The following is a 14,873-nucleotide window of genomic DNA, read 5'->3' on the forward strand; positions in this document are numbered from 1 at the left end:
GGCTGCTCATAAAATCCATGTTGAGAAGCTACAGGGTCTTCTCCAAGAACCTGGACTAGGTGAGCAGTTGGTAAACTCTGCTCAGCACAGAACTGCTATCAGGATGGCCCCTCTCCTTTTTTCACCCTCTTAGCTTTGACAGATATTAGGAAATTATTCAGAGCTCTGGTCTTTTTGAACATTATATTGTCAAAGCTTTTCTTCTCTAAGAGACAAGTTCTACCTAAACTCACCCACTCTACAAAAATAGCAGCAATAATAAGACCAAAATGATGAGATTTTTATGGCATTCATTTTAACCCGTGGCTGCTGCTCACCAAGGCCTTCCAGCGCTATCCACCATGCCTTGCATTCTCTGTTACCCTTGCTCTTACATCAGAGATTCTGTTCAAGTACTTGTAGCTTTGCACACACTTGGGAGTTGTCCTGTCCAGGCCTGGATGGCTGCTGTTTGGAGTCAGCAGCAGCATGTAGACCAGCACAATCCAGATGTAGCGCTGTCTGGGCTAATCAATTTGTTTCGGTCATGCTTTGCTTTATAAGTTACAGTTTTCCACATAGCATCTCTGATGCAAAGTGATATATTGGGGAAAGCCTTTCCTGTCACCAGCTGCAGCTTGGTCATAGCTCAAAGATCCTCTTACCCTTTGGACACAGGAGACACAAGGACTATAGATGTCAAGAGAAAACTGCCCTGAGGAAAGCTGATGTTAGATGTTACTGGAGGGTCTTGCAGCAGATGTTTGGATTAATGGATTAATTAATTGATTAATCTGATCTGAAATTCTTGAAAGATCCCTGCAATAGAGATGAAGGCCATCCCTACAGCAGGGTTTGGGGAATGGTCTGTGATATAAACAGAGTGGTACCTCCTAGCTGGTAATATTCCTTCACTGGGGGTGTCTGCTAAGCTGCTTGTTTCAGTATCTGCTGTGTGCTGTCTTAGAAATATGGAAACCTCCTGACAAGCATCATTTTTTTTCCTGGGGTGGCCTTAATAATTGGCTCCACCTTAAGGTGGGTGCTGCACCTGCTAGTAACCAAAGTTGTTAGCAACATTGCTTGTGCCCTACCTCAAGGGAAGAGTTGCTCCCATAGAGATCCTTCCTTTGCTCTTCAGTTGCGGCCGGACTGATACCGTGCAAAGATTCTGACCTTTGAGCGCATGGATTTTGCAAGTGTTGCAGAGAAGGAGAACGTATGTACTCTGACAGAGCATGTGCAGCATCTTGCTCACGAAAATGTAAGTATGAAGGTCTGCAACCCCTTCCTGGGTCATGGAACCAGCACTCTGCAAACCAAATCCTAATTGCAGGAGGAAAATGGCAGCTGAAAATCCCATGTACAATCTGTTCAGGCTCTGAAAAGCTGGTTATGCTGTGTTCTTCCCTTCTGCCTGCATTGTGGTGGGATGATAGCATGGGTGAGAGGAGGTCTCCACTGGCTGGTATCTGCTGGAGCTGTGTTGTGTCTCTAGATGCAGCTGCAAGATGGGAATGAGAGGCTGTACGGGCTTGGAGACCTGCAGGAGAGGATGGGGAAACCAGCTGGCTCCAAAACAGATTTGTCAGCTGGAATGGTCTTCAGTGAAAAGGAAAAACTGAAGGTAAAACAAATACTTGAGGAGTTGGAGAGAACTGAGCTGCAAAGCTACGTGAGGCCAGTAGGTCTGCAGTGGAAAATCTGGTGGGAAATGTGGTCTCTTTCTAAGGGGTGTGTGTTCTGGGATCACATTCTCTAGTGTGACCTGTTGAAACAGTATGTTGGTCTCAGAATTGGTCCATGGCCTTTAAAATGTCTTTTCTATCTCCTAGATTTCCAAAGACCTTGTTGATCTCCAGATCGAGACAAACAAAATGAAGGAGCAGTATCAGACGGAGAACTTCAAACTGAAAAATATGGTATCCAAAAGTCTGAAGTAGAGCTGCTTCATCTCTGATAATGCCTTTATCCAGAACCACAGTTCATTGTTCATCAGTCTTTGCTTTGCTTGGTGCACGCTCATGGCTTTAGCCAGAGCAATGAATTCCCCTTCGACACCGCAAATACCATGAAACTCATGTGAAACTCATCTCTCTCTAAGTCATAGCATATCAGAACCTGTTCAGTCAAATAAATGCCCTGTGAACGCTGCTGGTCTCTGCCACAGTCTAATTCTGCTGCCTGCCCTCTGCAGATCCTGGCCCTGGAGAACCGTGTGCTGGAGCTGGAGCTCTGCAGCGAGAAAGTCACTGGGGAGCGGGATGCCTTACAGGAGCGCCTGCACACTCTGGAGAGCAGTTGGAAGGAGCTGTCGGATGAGTACATCATTTTGAAAAGCAATTACCTGGCCCTAGGCAAGGAACTGGAGCAGGAGGTAAGACAGGTTGTAGTGTTTGCTTTGGTGTTCTCGACTCCGTCTCCCCGTGACCTGATCTGCAGCCAGCTTGTCTGGCTTGGGGTTGCATATCCATGTCACAACTCAGGTCCAGTAAGGTTTGTCAGCTGTGAGATGGTGTCGCTTAGGCATGGTTTTGTTTTCAGGGCCCAGGGATTTCATGTAACATGGTCACCTTCTAGCAGAGCTTGCAGAACCTGCTCTGTTCAGCAGGAACACTGCTGACCTGCGTGCCATGCTCTTTTGGGCACCCCGCTGTCAGAGTCTTTCTCTTTTCATGCCTTCCCAGATCCCCATCACCACCAGTAACGAAGAGGTCACTGCGGGGCTGGTCTGAGTGCACGCTGCAGGTCCCTCTTGACTGCCAGCACGCTTTGTTTCCCTTTTTTCTGCATGGCTTGTGCAGGCTGCACGTGAACTGATTGTAGTTTTTCTCATTTCTTATGTTAGTAGGAAGAGGCCTGGAATTTTTCAGGTTGGCAAATTTATAAAAACACTAAATGTAAGCAAGCTGCTGCTTGTCCCTTAAAGTACAGAGAATTTCCTGGTGACTCTTAGCTTAGTGATGATTAACTAAAGTCTTTTGGGCCCAGATTTGTGTATTTCTTTGGCAAGAATAGCTACTTCAATAGACCTTCCTCTCTTCCCTCCCTCTCCCCCCTCCCATTTCTTCTTCTTTTTGAATTGGATCAGATAACTGACACTTTCCAGTCTCCCTCCCCTGGCAGATAGTTTCACTGGTTCAGCCAAATGACCTGGTTTACCATGCCAGCCCTGTGCAAAACTGTGAGGGGAAGATGTGAGACTGGGACCAGGCATGTTGGTTTAGGCAGTGTCCAGTCTGACTTTATGGTAAGCCATTGTCTGTAGAGCTCCAGTAGAGGAGGATAGGAGGTTGTGATCATCCTGTTGCAAATATGTGAGTTGGTGACTCTTGTGAAGCTATCATGTGTCTCCTGTAAGCTGAAAGATGGAAATTTGTTAGGAGGAGGCAAGCTCAGCTGCTTGCAGGGGTGTGAACCCCCCCTATCGTCCTGCGGGAGCACGAGGCAGAGCTCGTGCAGCCGATTGTCGGCAAGGCAGCACGCTGCTGAGACACGGCGCTGCCCGACTGCGGAGAAACAGCTTGGCATTCAGCAATTCTCCTTGCTTCTTGTCCCCAAGGGGGTGTAATGTGTTAGTCAAAAATGGGATTTTCAGGTGGCTGACACCTCTAAATGGTGGGTTTAACAGGTTGTTGGTAATAACACCCTGTTTCTACATGGGTGTCTCAGAGAGTGAAAGCACATGGATTCATTTATGTGTCCAGATAGAATCCTGAAGAAATAGTGGAGCAGGGTCCAGAAGTCAAAGGTGAACTGCTATGTTGTAATTCATAGGCTGAGGATTTTACCCCAGTTTCTTGGCTCCAACTACTGAGTATCCTTGCCTGAAGCAAAAGAGGCTCCAACTTGGCAGGCTGGGACTTGTCACGGCATGGGCCTCTTGCTCATTATTTTCCCAGTGTGGACTTTCCCAAAGGAAATGGGAAAAGCAGCCTGTGGTTCTGCCCCCTCCCCTTCCCCAGTGCTCTTTCGGAGGAGACAATGAACCTTTTACACATTCCCAATTACAAGTGCTACTTGTGACCTTGCCAATATGTTGTCATGGCTGCTTGGCGCAGAAGCAGCTCGGCAAGCTCATTCACGGTCCCTTGTCCGGGAACAGTTAGAGCTGCTGAATTGTCGTGGCCCCCATTGTCCGGCTCAATTCACACATCGCCCTGTGTCTGTCCCCAGCGAAGGAGCGCGGCAGAGCTGGCCTTGCACGTCCCTGGGGAAGTGCCTTCCAGAAGATGCCAGTCAGGCACTTTGTGCCTGTTTTCTAACTTGCTGTAAATTCTTCCTTTGCGAGACTCTGACCTTTCCTCGACTCTCTGTTTCCTCCTCCTCTTTTGTTCAGTGGGTTTACGTCGTCTGCATCAGCAGTAGGAAGTGAGGCCATCGGAGGGAACCCAAGTGCCTGTGAACCAGTTCCATGCCGGGGTTTTCCCTGGAGCTGGGCCAGGCTTGGGAGCACAGGGGAGGCAGTGAAACCCATAGCAAACCTGGGACTGCCTCTTTCTTTCGTTAAGCTGGTACTTCTGTGCTTGTGTGACCCCCTCTGATCAAATTGTCAGGGCTGACAGCTGCAGATGGATCGTTTTTGGTTGGAGAACAAGCAGCCTGTCTCTGCGTAGCTGTCAGTTTTCACAGCTGTATATCTCACCTCTTTGTCAGCCTCTTTTCTCCTCTCCTCTCTCCCTCAGCCCACCCTGTGCTATCTTTTGATAAGCTATTCTCTCCACAGATGACTCAGATGACCTCTGCCTCCCATCCTCCTGATTCACTGCCATGGTAACAATTACTCAAGCTTGTCCCCAGTCATAAACCCCATCAAAGCTTTGTTATCTACATAGAAACCCTCCCGTGAGACATGAATTCCCCCAGTGTTCCTTCCAGATCACCTGTAACGGAGTCTTTCTCATTCAGATCCTCTTTATCTTTTGGAAATGTGTCACATTCACACCAGCACTGCTTTGAATCTTGCTGCCTACACCATGCTGTGGGCTGGCTGCTGCTGGAGGGATGCGTTCAAACAGAACTGGAATTATCTGGGTGGCGTCAGCCTAGATGGATGGAGATCTGGCCCTTCTCTTACATTATGGAGTCCAGCACTGTTCAAAGCCATTGTATGGGGAAAGACATGCCTGAAGTGTTGGGGAGCTGTGCGGAGGGTACAGGGTTGGAGTGAGGAGGGAGGCTGGAGCTCAGGACGCAGAGGTAGTGACAGAGCCGTGCCCAGGGCTGGACTGGCACCAGGATCTGTATCTGAATGCAAGAGTGAGATGAGCAGAGTGAGTAAGATTACATGTGAATGATGATGTGTCGTGATGATACTCACCCTGCATTTGTAACAGTTGGACTTGATCTTAAAGATCTTTTCCAACCAAAATGATTCTATGATTTCCATGGGAATTAGAAAATCACTGATATCTTTGGCCATATGAGAGAGAACTAAAAATAAAACTTGCTTTTAGAAGGGGATGTGAGTGCCCACCTTGTGTACACAGCAAGAGCAGTGGTTATGTGCTGAATAGGCAGCACGTGGAGCTGAAGAGGCAGGATTTCAGAAGCTCTTTCCTTCTTGTTTGACCCGGCAGGTCATGAAGAAGGAAGAGCTCAGCCTAGAGCTGCTCAACCTGGCCAATGCCAGGAGCACCCTTCCCTGCACAGAGAGCAACCAGCACCACTCCCCCACCGTGGCCGATGAATCCTCTGCTGAGCTGGAAAGAGTGCGAGGCATGGTGCGTCATCTCTCAGCTCAGAAGGTGAAGGTAAGGACCTCTCTGCCCTGTTGCTGGCTCCTTGGAGAACAGAGGTCTAACAGGCACCTTCTTCTGCCTCTTACTAAAACCAGGCAGAAGATGTAGTTACCTCCAAACACAAGCAACAAAAGCTGGAGAGAAACGTGGGGAGGGGGTCTGCTCCTGAATCTTTGTGGAAGCAGAGTGGGGAATTTATTCCAAGTGTGGCTGACACCTCCTGGTGCTGACTTGAATTTTGTGGATAAGCTGGTGCCTTGATTTATTTTAAATTTTCTTTAATCTTTGCAGTTGAAAAATGAAACTAGAATAACTCCAGCTCTTGTGCAGGCAAAGCCTGAGAGAAGGCAGCTGTGGTTTCCTCAGTCCGTGCCCCTGGGTGAACAGAGGCAGGAGTTTAAAAGCCAAGAAGTACAGAGGACACAAGGACACATGCTTATTTTCTTCTTGCTGATACTTGAGAAATACAGCTCCCAAAACTGAGAACACTGAGGTGCTCCCTGCCTCCTTCCCATCTGCAGCCCATGCAACACCAGCTTGGGCTCTGCCACCAGCTGCTGCTGACACTCTGACACTCAGAGTGAGACTCTCCCTCGGGGGAACAACACGTGTGCACCTCCATGTGCCCTATATCCAGAGCACACGCTGCTTCTGGTGTGCTACAGGGCACTGGTCACTTCCAGTTAAACCTGTCTTTTCCACAGTATGTCACTGGTCAGCTGTCCTTGTGCTCAGCTGGAGACTCTCCTCACTTGTTCCCCACTCATGAATCCCTCTGCTTAGCTCAGCCCTCTGTCTAATCTTCCTCTTCCTTTGTCCCTCAGTTGCTTGGAAACCAGGATCACATAAAAGTGGAGCTTGAGAAACTGAAGGAAACCTATGATTTGCAGCAGCAGAAGCTGGAAGAGAGAGTGTGAGTGTTTGAGGGCATGTCCTTCTATTTGACTGGGCATTTGTGGAGCTCGTTACAGCTGAATTTGATCCTTGGGCACAGGAGAGGAGGCAGCCTGCCTTGGTGGGGTACAGGGTAGAAAAAGATGGTTCATCCTTGGAATAAGTGAGGCCCAGAAGAAAAACCCGATATTCTCAAGGCTCTTAAGAGAATCAGCTGTGTGCTTAGAAGTCAGTGGTGTTTAGGTACCTGACTTGCCTACACACCTCTGAAAATTCACCTTCTGTGGCACACAGAACAAATGTGTGATAGCCCAGAGGTGAATCCAGCCCCAGCCTGTACTCCCACAGCGGTTCTTCCATCAGTAGGCTAGATTTGGGTTGGTGTCCTGGCAAAGTCTGCCACAGCAGAGATACTGCAGAACTAGATCCTCCTACTGGGGAGGACATTCACCTTTGGTTGTGAGAGCTCTGGGGCTGCTGGTTGGCACACATCTGGGGGCTGGTAGCTGCCTCTGTGACATTTCTGTCACCCCATAGTGATTTCCTTCTCCAAGCTGGCTGTATTGGAGCTACAGAGAAGTTTGGGGGTTTAACACAAATACACCTTCTTTCTGTGTGCCCAGGATCACAATGGGGAAGGAGCTGCAGGAGGCGAAGGGAGTGATTGGGGACACGCAGCGGAAGCTGGCGGAGCAGTCAGCGGTGAGGGCATGCTCCCTTCCAGCCCCCGGAACCGAGGGCTGCCCCTGCTACTCCACTCCTCCTAGGTGCCATCCACCTCTCCCGGAGCTAGCAGGGGGTGGATGTGTCGTATGGAGATATTCTAACATGTCTCCCTCTCCAGGGACTTTGTCACACCAAGGTGCAATTTCCTTCTCCAGGAGTGTGATGCACATGGTGGAAGGTGCTGCTTGCCACAGGTGGTGGGAGGAATTTTGTTCATTGATATTTAGAAAGTTGGTAAAATCACCAGGGTGAGGATTGCAAATGACAGAAAGTATCAGGGGAATAGGGACTATAAACATTTCCAGTGGGCTTCTGTGAAAACCCAGGACCTTCCTAGCTCTAGTGAAGCTGAATATCTGGAAATGAAGTCCCCAACTCCTTTGGAGCTGCAGTGCATGTGTTTGCTGTGCCCAGGTGCTGCTCACCTCCCAGAGCCAGCTCCAAGAGGTGGAGGCGGAGAACTCCCAGCTGCAGCTCCGGCTGAAGACTCTGAATGAGGAATATCGCTCCCGGCTCACGCAGTACCTCAAGGACGTGGCGGTGGGTACCCCCAGCCCCAGGGGCTCTCCTGGCCTGGGGAGCTCTCTCCATTCTCACTGCCTACTTCTTGCAGGCTGCTACTGTTTCCCTGCCTTGGTGGGGAGTGGAGCAGAGCGGGCAGTGGGGCTTGGGGAGCCATGCTTGTAGCTGGAAGGGAACTCTTGGAGGGGAGATACCAGCCCCCCTCCTCGTCCAGCTTTCCTGTATGGCCACGCTAAAGGGTCTGTGAGTTTCCGTTGAGACTTTCTTTCTTGATCAAATTACTTGGATTGAAAGATACTCTTATTTACAATGGCTGCCTTCCAGTTGGCTTTTAATTTCCATTGCCCTGACAACTTCCCTTGGCAGGCCAGGCGATGCCACTTCTGGCTGTCTTTGTCACCGCCTCCATGGTGACTCTGCTGCTGTCCCTGCAGGGAGCTGTGCCAGCCCCATGGTCTGCTACAGAGCTGTGTAACACGGGTGCCTGGGACCTACTCTGGGAACAAGCACCTTTGGTGCAAGCAGGGCCCCCAGAGCGTGGTGAGGGCTCTGCACAAGGCAGGTGCAGACGTGGATACCTGATTATACTGCGCAGTGAGATGGGAAGGAATTCTTTCTGCCTCCTTGGGTAGCAGTAAGCAAGTTTTGGCAAGAGCTTCTGTGCTGGTAGAAAGCTGGTACCAAAGAACATGGTGTGGTGATCAGGAGACTAAGCAAAGCAATTTTTGCTATTAAGAATAGTTTAATTTCTAACAGAGCAATGTTGAAACATCTCCTAGCTAACAGAGAGAGCGGGGCATGGTCAAAAGAATACAGGACTAGAGATGGTAACTCCCGATGTCAACTCATGTTTCCCTGGGTGGGTCACTGATACAGTACAGATGCCACCCCTGTCTGGAAGGGGCATGATGGAAGTTAATTAGACTTTCCTTCTTTTAGAAAATGTAAGATATTCCCTATTCTATCTGCTGTTACCACAAATACACCAGGACCTTCTTTGTGGGAAACACAATACATGCCTTTGGAAATGACTTGATCACCTCAATTTCTTTCTCTGTACATTTAAAGGACTATGTGGACAGCAAATCCAGCAACGTAACAGGGCCCAGCAAAGCCCCAGGTGATCATGTTCACATGAAGCGTTTTGTGGACAACATGCTGAAGGACATCAGGGCTTCCTACAAGTCTCGGGAAGAGCAGCTAGCTGGAGCGGCACGTGGCTACAAGAAACGCATGAAGAACTTGGTCAAGAAGCATGAGAACCTGCTGATTGCTTACAGGTAGGGCAAAGCCAGGGTCTGGGCTACCTCGTGGAAGTGCCCTGTAGCACCCAGCCCCATGGCCGAGAGGGGGGTCCCAAGCGGAGCAGAGGATCTGGAATGCATGTTTATCTCCCTGCTCTTGACAAGCCAGGAGTATCGGGGTGCTCTGGACACTTTGGAGCTGCTTTGCACATACATTTCTCCTGTGTAAAATTTAGAGTGAAAGATTGATTCCACACTGGATGATGTAGAAATGCAGAGGTACCACAAATAACTCCTGCCTCCCAGGCTGTCTCTGCAGTCCTCTCAGCTCTGCTCTCTCAGCAGCTTGGGCTGTGGGAAGCAGCAGAAATTCTTGTGGCATAAAAGCCACAAATAGCTCTAGGATGAGCTCCCCTCAGAAACACTCCCAGGAATATTGTGTGTACCGCTGGGCTCTCCCACTTATCCTTTGCAGGTGACCAGAAACCAGCATGTCCCAAGCGAACAGTACCTCCATCAGCCGCAGCAACGTTCAGTGCTGTTACCCGACGAAAGCTACCAGGGTCTAACCTCTCTGGCATGTTACAGGCTCCAGCGAGAGCAGATCCGGTCCTTGGGAAGCAGCGCTATGGACTGTGGCCCTGCTGAGCTGCACTTTGCCATCACAGACCCAGAGCTACTGACAAACACAACCCAGGAGCTAAACCGGCTACGGGAGGATAAAGCAAAACTGGAGATGCAGCTGCATGAATTGCAGAAGGTGGTGGCAGGGCTGCTGGCTTTCTGTGGGGGTGAAACTGGGGGGTGGTGGGGAGAGTCTCAGAAATGATAGATTCAGCCCCTTCCTCAGGCATTCCCTGGAGATTTGTTGTGTCTCTTCTCATTTTGGGAAGAGACAAGATGTCCAAGCATTCCCCTCATCATTTCAACCGTCCTGCATAGGTGCGAGTTGCAGTTAGATCCAAGAGGCTGGACAGCCCCATAGATTGGGGTCTCTGAGCTCTGGGCGGATGAGGAATAGCAGATGTTATGGGAAAGCCGCCGGGCTAGCAGACTCACTGCTGAAAGAAGCAGCAAGTAAGGGAGGGTAGGATGGGGCTTTCTGTTCTTGAATGCCTTTGCCTCAGCACAAATAGCTGAGGGAGCAGGAGACCACACTCAGAAGAAACATGCCAGTCAGCTCTGCATCCTCCTACTGGTTCTGCCTGGGCAGAGATGTGTCTCTTGATTTGCCCAAGATACATTTATTTAAAAATTCAGAGGATAGGAAAGCTAAACCTTAAGACTGTCCTGCACATAGTTTCATTGCCAGGGCACTGGTGGCTGTTAGAGTGCTGGGATACTTCGTGCTACTGTTGAAGAAAGTGGCAGGGACTGTGGTGAGATTATGGTGGTTTAATGCTTACAGAAATACTGTTCTTCCTTTGCCTTCAGAAAAGACTGAAAGAAACCCCTGGTTTTCCGCTGTCTCCTGAGCAGTAAGTGCTGTTCGTTTCTCAGGATAGTCATAATTATGAATAATCCTTACTGTGTGGATTGAGGGGTCTTTTCTGCTTTACTTGGAGACAGTAATAAATAGGGAGAAAGCGAGCTCATAGGGACTCATCGGAGAAGAAAAGCCAGCTGTCGTCTCAGTGCAGCGTTTCCTGCGGTGAAATGAGTTGGTCATTTGGGCCTTGATCCAAGAAAGCTCTTAAGCACATGTTTGATTTAATCATGTTTTTAGTCTCGCTGATCTCCTTAGAAGCTGAAGTTCAGCATACGCCTGAGTGCTTTGGTGGAGCACAACCTGAGAAAGGCAAGTGAACCACCACCAGTTTGGGAAGGTCTTGTTTCTCCTCTTTCCCAACACAGAAGCTGGGCTGGAACCCTTAGGTGACTCTGTACCGATACCTCCATGGCTTCCTGACATGCACTTTATTTGCTCATTTTTTATGTCTCTTCCCCCTGTCCCATTATTCTGTTGAAACTCTATCAGCTATAGCTGTGGAGAGGTGGAACAAAGTATAGGGGAAATCAGAGCTGAGATTTTTCATCCTTTTAAAATGTGGTGGCCTAGAAAACACCTCAGGTAGTTAATTAACTGGATGCCAGGACTGAGGAGTCAGTCAGTGCCTGAGCCACTGGGCTCCAGAGGAGTGTCTTGAGCCTTAACCAGGCCCTGCTATGTTTTCTACACTGAAAAGAAGTAGTAGTTTTTGCATAGATGCATTAATTTTGTCAGACTCACCACAGGAGCAAGCACAGAAAGCCCAAAACCTAAATTTTAGGGATTCATTTTGTTGTTAAAGTTTTATTTTTTTAGCTGCCAAGAGACTGCATGCTTCAAATACTTGTTTTCTGTGTGCTGATGGGTTTATCCATGCTGTTACCTTGTTCCTCTAGCTAGAGACAGGAGGCCTGGTGTTACTGCAGCACTTCAGCTATAGCTCCTGCTGCTTCTCGTCTTTATCAGCTGTGTGGCTTCACTGTTTATTGTTCTCTTTGCTTCTGCTCCCATGAAATCTCGGCCGCGGTTTCCCGTGTGCCTGGGCTGGGAGGTTGCAGCCGCCAGAGGGAACTCTGGCAGCCACAGCGGAGCAGCTCTTGAGCACAATGCATTCCTCCCTTCATACAACCCAAATTCCCCGAGCATCAGATGTGACCTGTATTTTGCTTATTCAGACTGGGACAGAATAGGAAGAACTTTCCCACGGCTGGGCTGCACAGACAGCTCACCTATCGCGCTCAGCGACCAGAACGGGTGGGTTTGTGCTCTGAAACATGAAAAACCCCAGCATTTGGCATTGATCACTCTCTATTACAATCAAATTCAGTCCTGCAGTGTCAGGTTCAGGACTCTTTCTGCACAGAGTCCTCTGATGTGTGGGTGTTGATGTGAATTTGGAACAAGCTCAGCCGGTGCAGTGGGGAATCCCAGGCTGGCAGAAGGGCTGTGACTCTCGTACATGGGCACAGGGATGGCACCGCATACCCTGAAGAAGTTCGGGGCATTGGGAGAGTTAAGAGCTCTGGGGTTTATGGTCTGATGGACACAAGTTATGCCCAGCCCCTGAACAGAGCTGTGTGACCTGCAGATAGGCTGGATTTGAATGTCTGGGCATGATCAAAATCTGCTTTTCTCTCCTAGGCAGCTGGATGAGGAGGGCTGGGCAGAGGTCAGGAAGCAGCTCCGAGAGTTCGCACACACCACCCAGGTAGGGCACTGGAACAGTGCATGTGAATAAAAGCTTAACCCTTACCCATATGTCAAAGCTCTACTGACCTGGGGCCAATACACTGCTCCAGGCTGGAGCTGGGGAAGATTTCTACAGAGCCTTGCTGTGGCTTTGGCCTCATCCCATCAAGTGACACTAGCAGGTCCCTGGCCAGTGATCTATTGGGGCTGTACTTTCCCTGCTGATAAAAGGAGAGCCATCCTTATGGCTGCTCATTGCTGGACCTTATTGATGCCTCCCTGGTTTCAGGACAAGGATTGAGGTATCTGTATAACAAACTAGGTCCATATTCAACCTCCTTCAAGTCTACTTTGCATCTGATTCAGCTTCCCAGCCTGCTTCCCTCTGGGTGCAAGGATGTTTGCACCGCGCTGTGGAACAGGGTGTCCCAGAGCAGGGAGGTCAGCTCTCTCCATCCACACTGCTGCCCCATGAAACCATGGTGGTGCTCGCTGGGTTTGGCTTGGCTGAGCTGGGTTGGTGCTGGGATCCCCACCATGCCAACTGCTGCCCATGGGAAAAGGGCTTTGCACATAGAGCAGAGGTTCAGCTTTCTGTGGCAGACAAGGCTGTAGATGTGCTACCAGCTGGCTTCCATGTCATGCCTTCCTCCATCCTGAGGAACTGCTCCACCCTTCTCTGGTCATGTAAAGCTAAACACCAAAATTGTGTGTATCTTTGTGGCCAAAAGAAGGGAGATGTGGTGGCTGAGATATCAGAGTGCTGCACTGGGAGCAGGTCCTGCTCCTGGCTCTGCTGTGCATCTCAGGGCTGAGCTCAGTCAAGCACCTCAGATCTTCCTAGTGACACAAGGATTGTGCAGTGAATGTGGGTAGGATGAGGATCTACTGCCCAGCAACACTATGCAAAAAACAAGTGGGTTTTTTTTCACCTAAAACGGAAGGTCATTTCCCTTCACAACAAACCACCAGTGGAAAGGTGAGAAAGCTTGCTATGTCCCAGTGCCAAACCTAGCGACTGCTCTGCCAGTTGTCTGTAAGGCCTCTGGGGAGTAAATGATGGCTTGGCAGGCAGGGGTTCCTGCCTGTCTTGGGGTGGCCCTGGCCCCTGTGCCTGTGCTCTGGCCAGGGAAGGCTGCTTGGTCTGCCCAGCCAATGCCCCAGAGTGGTGGTACCTGTAGAACACTGTGCTGTCATCACCAGGCTCCTTTCCCTGAGCATGTCAGGTTGCTTCTGTAGTCAAACACTGAGTGTTAGAGCTGAGTGATGGCTAAGTGGTTGGTCTTGCCTGGCAGAGGGACTGAGCAACTTCAGCCCTGTCTCACGGAGTTCCCTGTTTTCTCCATGTTTCCTTGCTCCTCCAGGAGGATTTGGAACGGGAGAGGAGCAAGCTGCTGACTCGGGCGGTGGTGGCAGAGGAGCAGGTGTCGGAGCTGCAGGAATACATTGATAAGCATCTTGCTAGGTGAGATGGCAGCATCCCACTTCACGTGTTCTCTGCTTTATTCTCAGAGTTTATCTCCCAGGCTAATTGCCAGTGACATTGCCATGCCTGCCACGCTGCCATCACCTGACCTCGTGGCTGCTTTCCCCCAGCGCTGCTGGCACAGCTGATGTTCCATAGCATGTCCAGCTGTGTGGGCAGCTGCCACCATGCCACGTTCTGCAGGGCAGGAAGAGCAGTGTCTGGCCTGCCCAGCTGCACACCTCCTTCCCTGTGTGCTCACCCATCCTTTAGAGGAAGCTAAGAGAGGGGTTGCCTAAAATCCAAAGCCTCCAGCAGCCCCTGATCAATGGCCCAACTCCGCTTGCCATAACTTGCCAGCCAGCTCAGCTGTGAACTCGAGTCAGACTAGTGGGCTTGTTGCTGGTACTGTTACCTGGCAGAGCCAACAAACACCTCTTCCTTGGGAAAAGGCTGTGATTTTATAACTGCAGGGGCTCAGATCCCAGCCTGGCTCAGTGCCTGATCTGGCTGGTCTGAATTAACTGTCACTGCGTGTCCTTAGCATGCAGCAAACACAAGGCGAAGTGTACATTTAAATTTATCATTCGTGTGTGTGAGTTATCTGTGGGATTGCGAGCATGCAGGCAGTAATGGTGCTGCTTCCCCATTGCAGGTACAAGCAGGAGATCCTCCGGCTGAGGAAGCTCGATGGCAGCGAGGTGTCACGCGTGCTCAGTGCTGGGGCCGCCAATACTCCCTCCCTGCCCAGAGCCAGAAGGACCGTCAGCCACAAACCGTAGCTCTTCCCTGCGGCTCTCAGAAGCAGCATGATCAGAGGAAAGAGCAGGATTCAAAAGGAAGGAGCTTTCTGTTGTGTGGGCTGGCCATGGCAAGTATCTGTCCCTGTCTGAGAGCTGGGAGGCACAGTGAGGGAAACCACGTGGGTGTTCTCGGTCTCAAATTAACAGTACTAAAATGGGATGAGACAACTGCGTCTCATCTATCCTCTGACCCCTTGCCTGTAGGAATTCTGCTGTTCCCCAAGCACATCACGCCTCAGGACACAGGGTCATGTTCCCAGGCATCTTTTTACTGTTAGGCTGCAGGGACAAGTTCCCATTGCTGCCTTTGCTCCTTTCTCA

The 14,873-nt window shown here is 50.0% G+C and overlaps 1 protein-coding gene across 1 annotated transcript; it reads left to right on the forward strand.

The window, feature by feature from the left end:
• Window positions 1-1,165: 1,165 nt before the first annotated feature.
• CCDC78 (coiled-coil domain containing 78) lies at window positions 1,166-14,048 on the forward strand (the record flags this gene model as incomplete). Its single annotated transcript, XM_080353900.1, is given in 17 exon segments — window positions 1,166-1,243; window positions 1,478-1,606; window positions 1,815-1,901; window positions 2,177-2,356; window positions 5,559-5,732; window positions 5,816-5,866; window positions 6,545-6,633; window positions 7,238-7,316; window positions 7,755-7,880; window positions 8,931-9,142; window positions 9,695-9,866; window positions 10,541-10,584; window positions 12,237-12,303; window positions 13,649-13,749; window positions 13,881-13,905; window positions 13,909-13,951; window positions 13,954-14,048. Coding segments are annotated over 17 exon segments (1,752 nt in total).
• Window positions 14,049-14,873: the final 825 nt, after the last annotated feature.

The sequence above is a fragment of the Nesoenas mayeri genome (assembly GCF_963082525.1).
Source record: "Nesoenas mayeri genome assembly, chromosome: 15".
NCBI lineage: Eukaryota > Metazoa > Chordata > Aves > Columbiformes > Columbidae > Nesoenas > Nesoenas mayeri.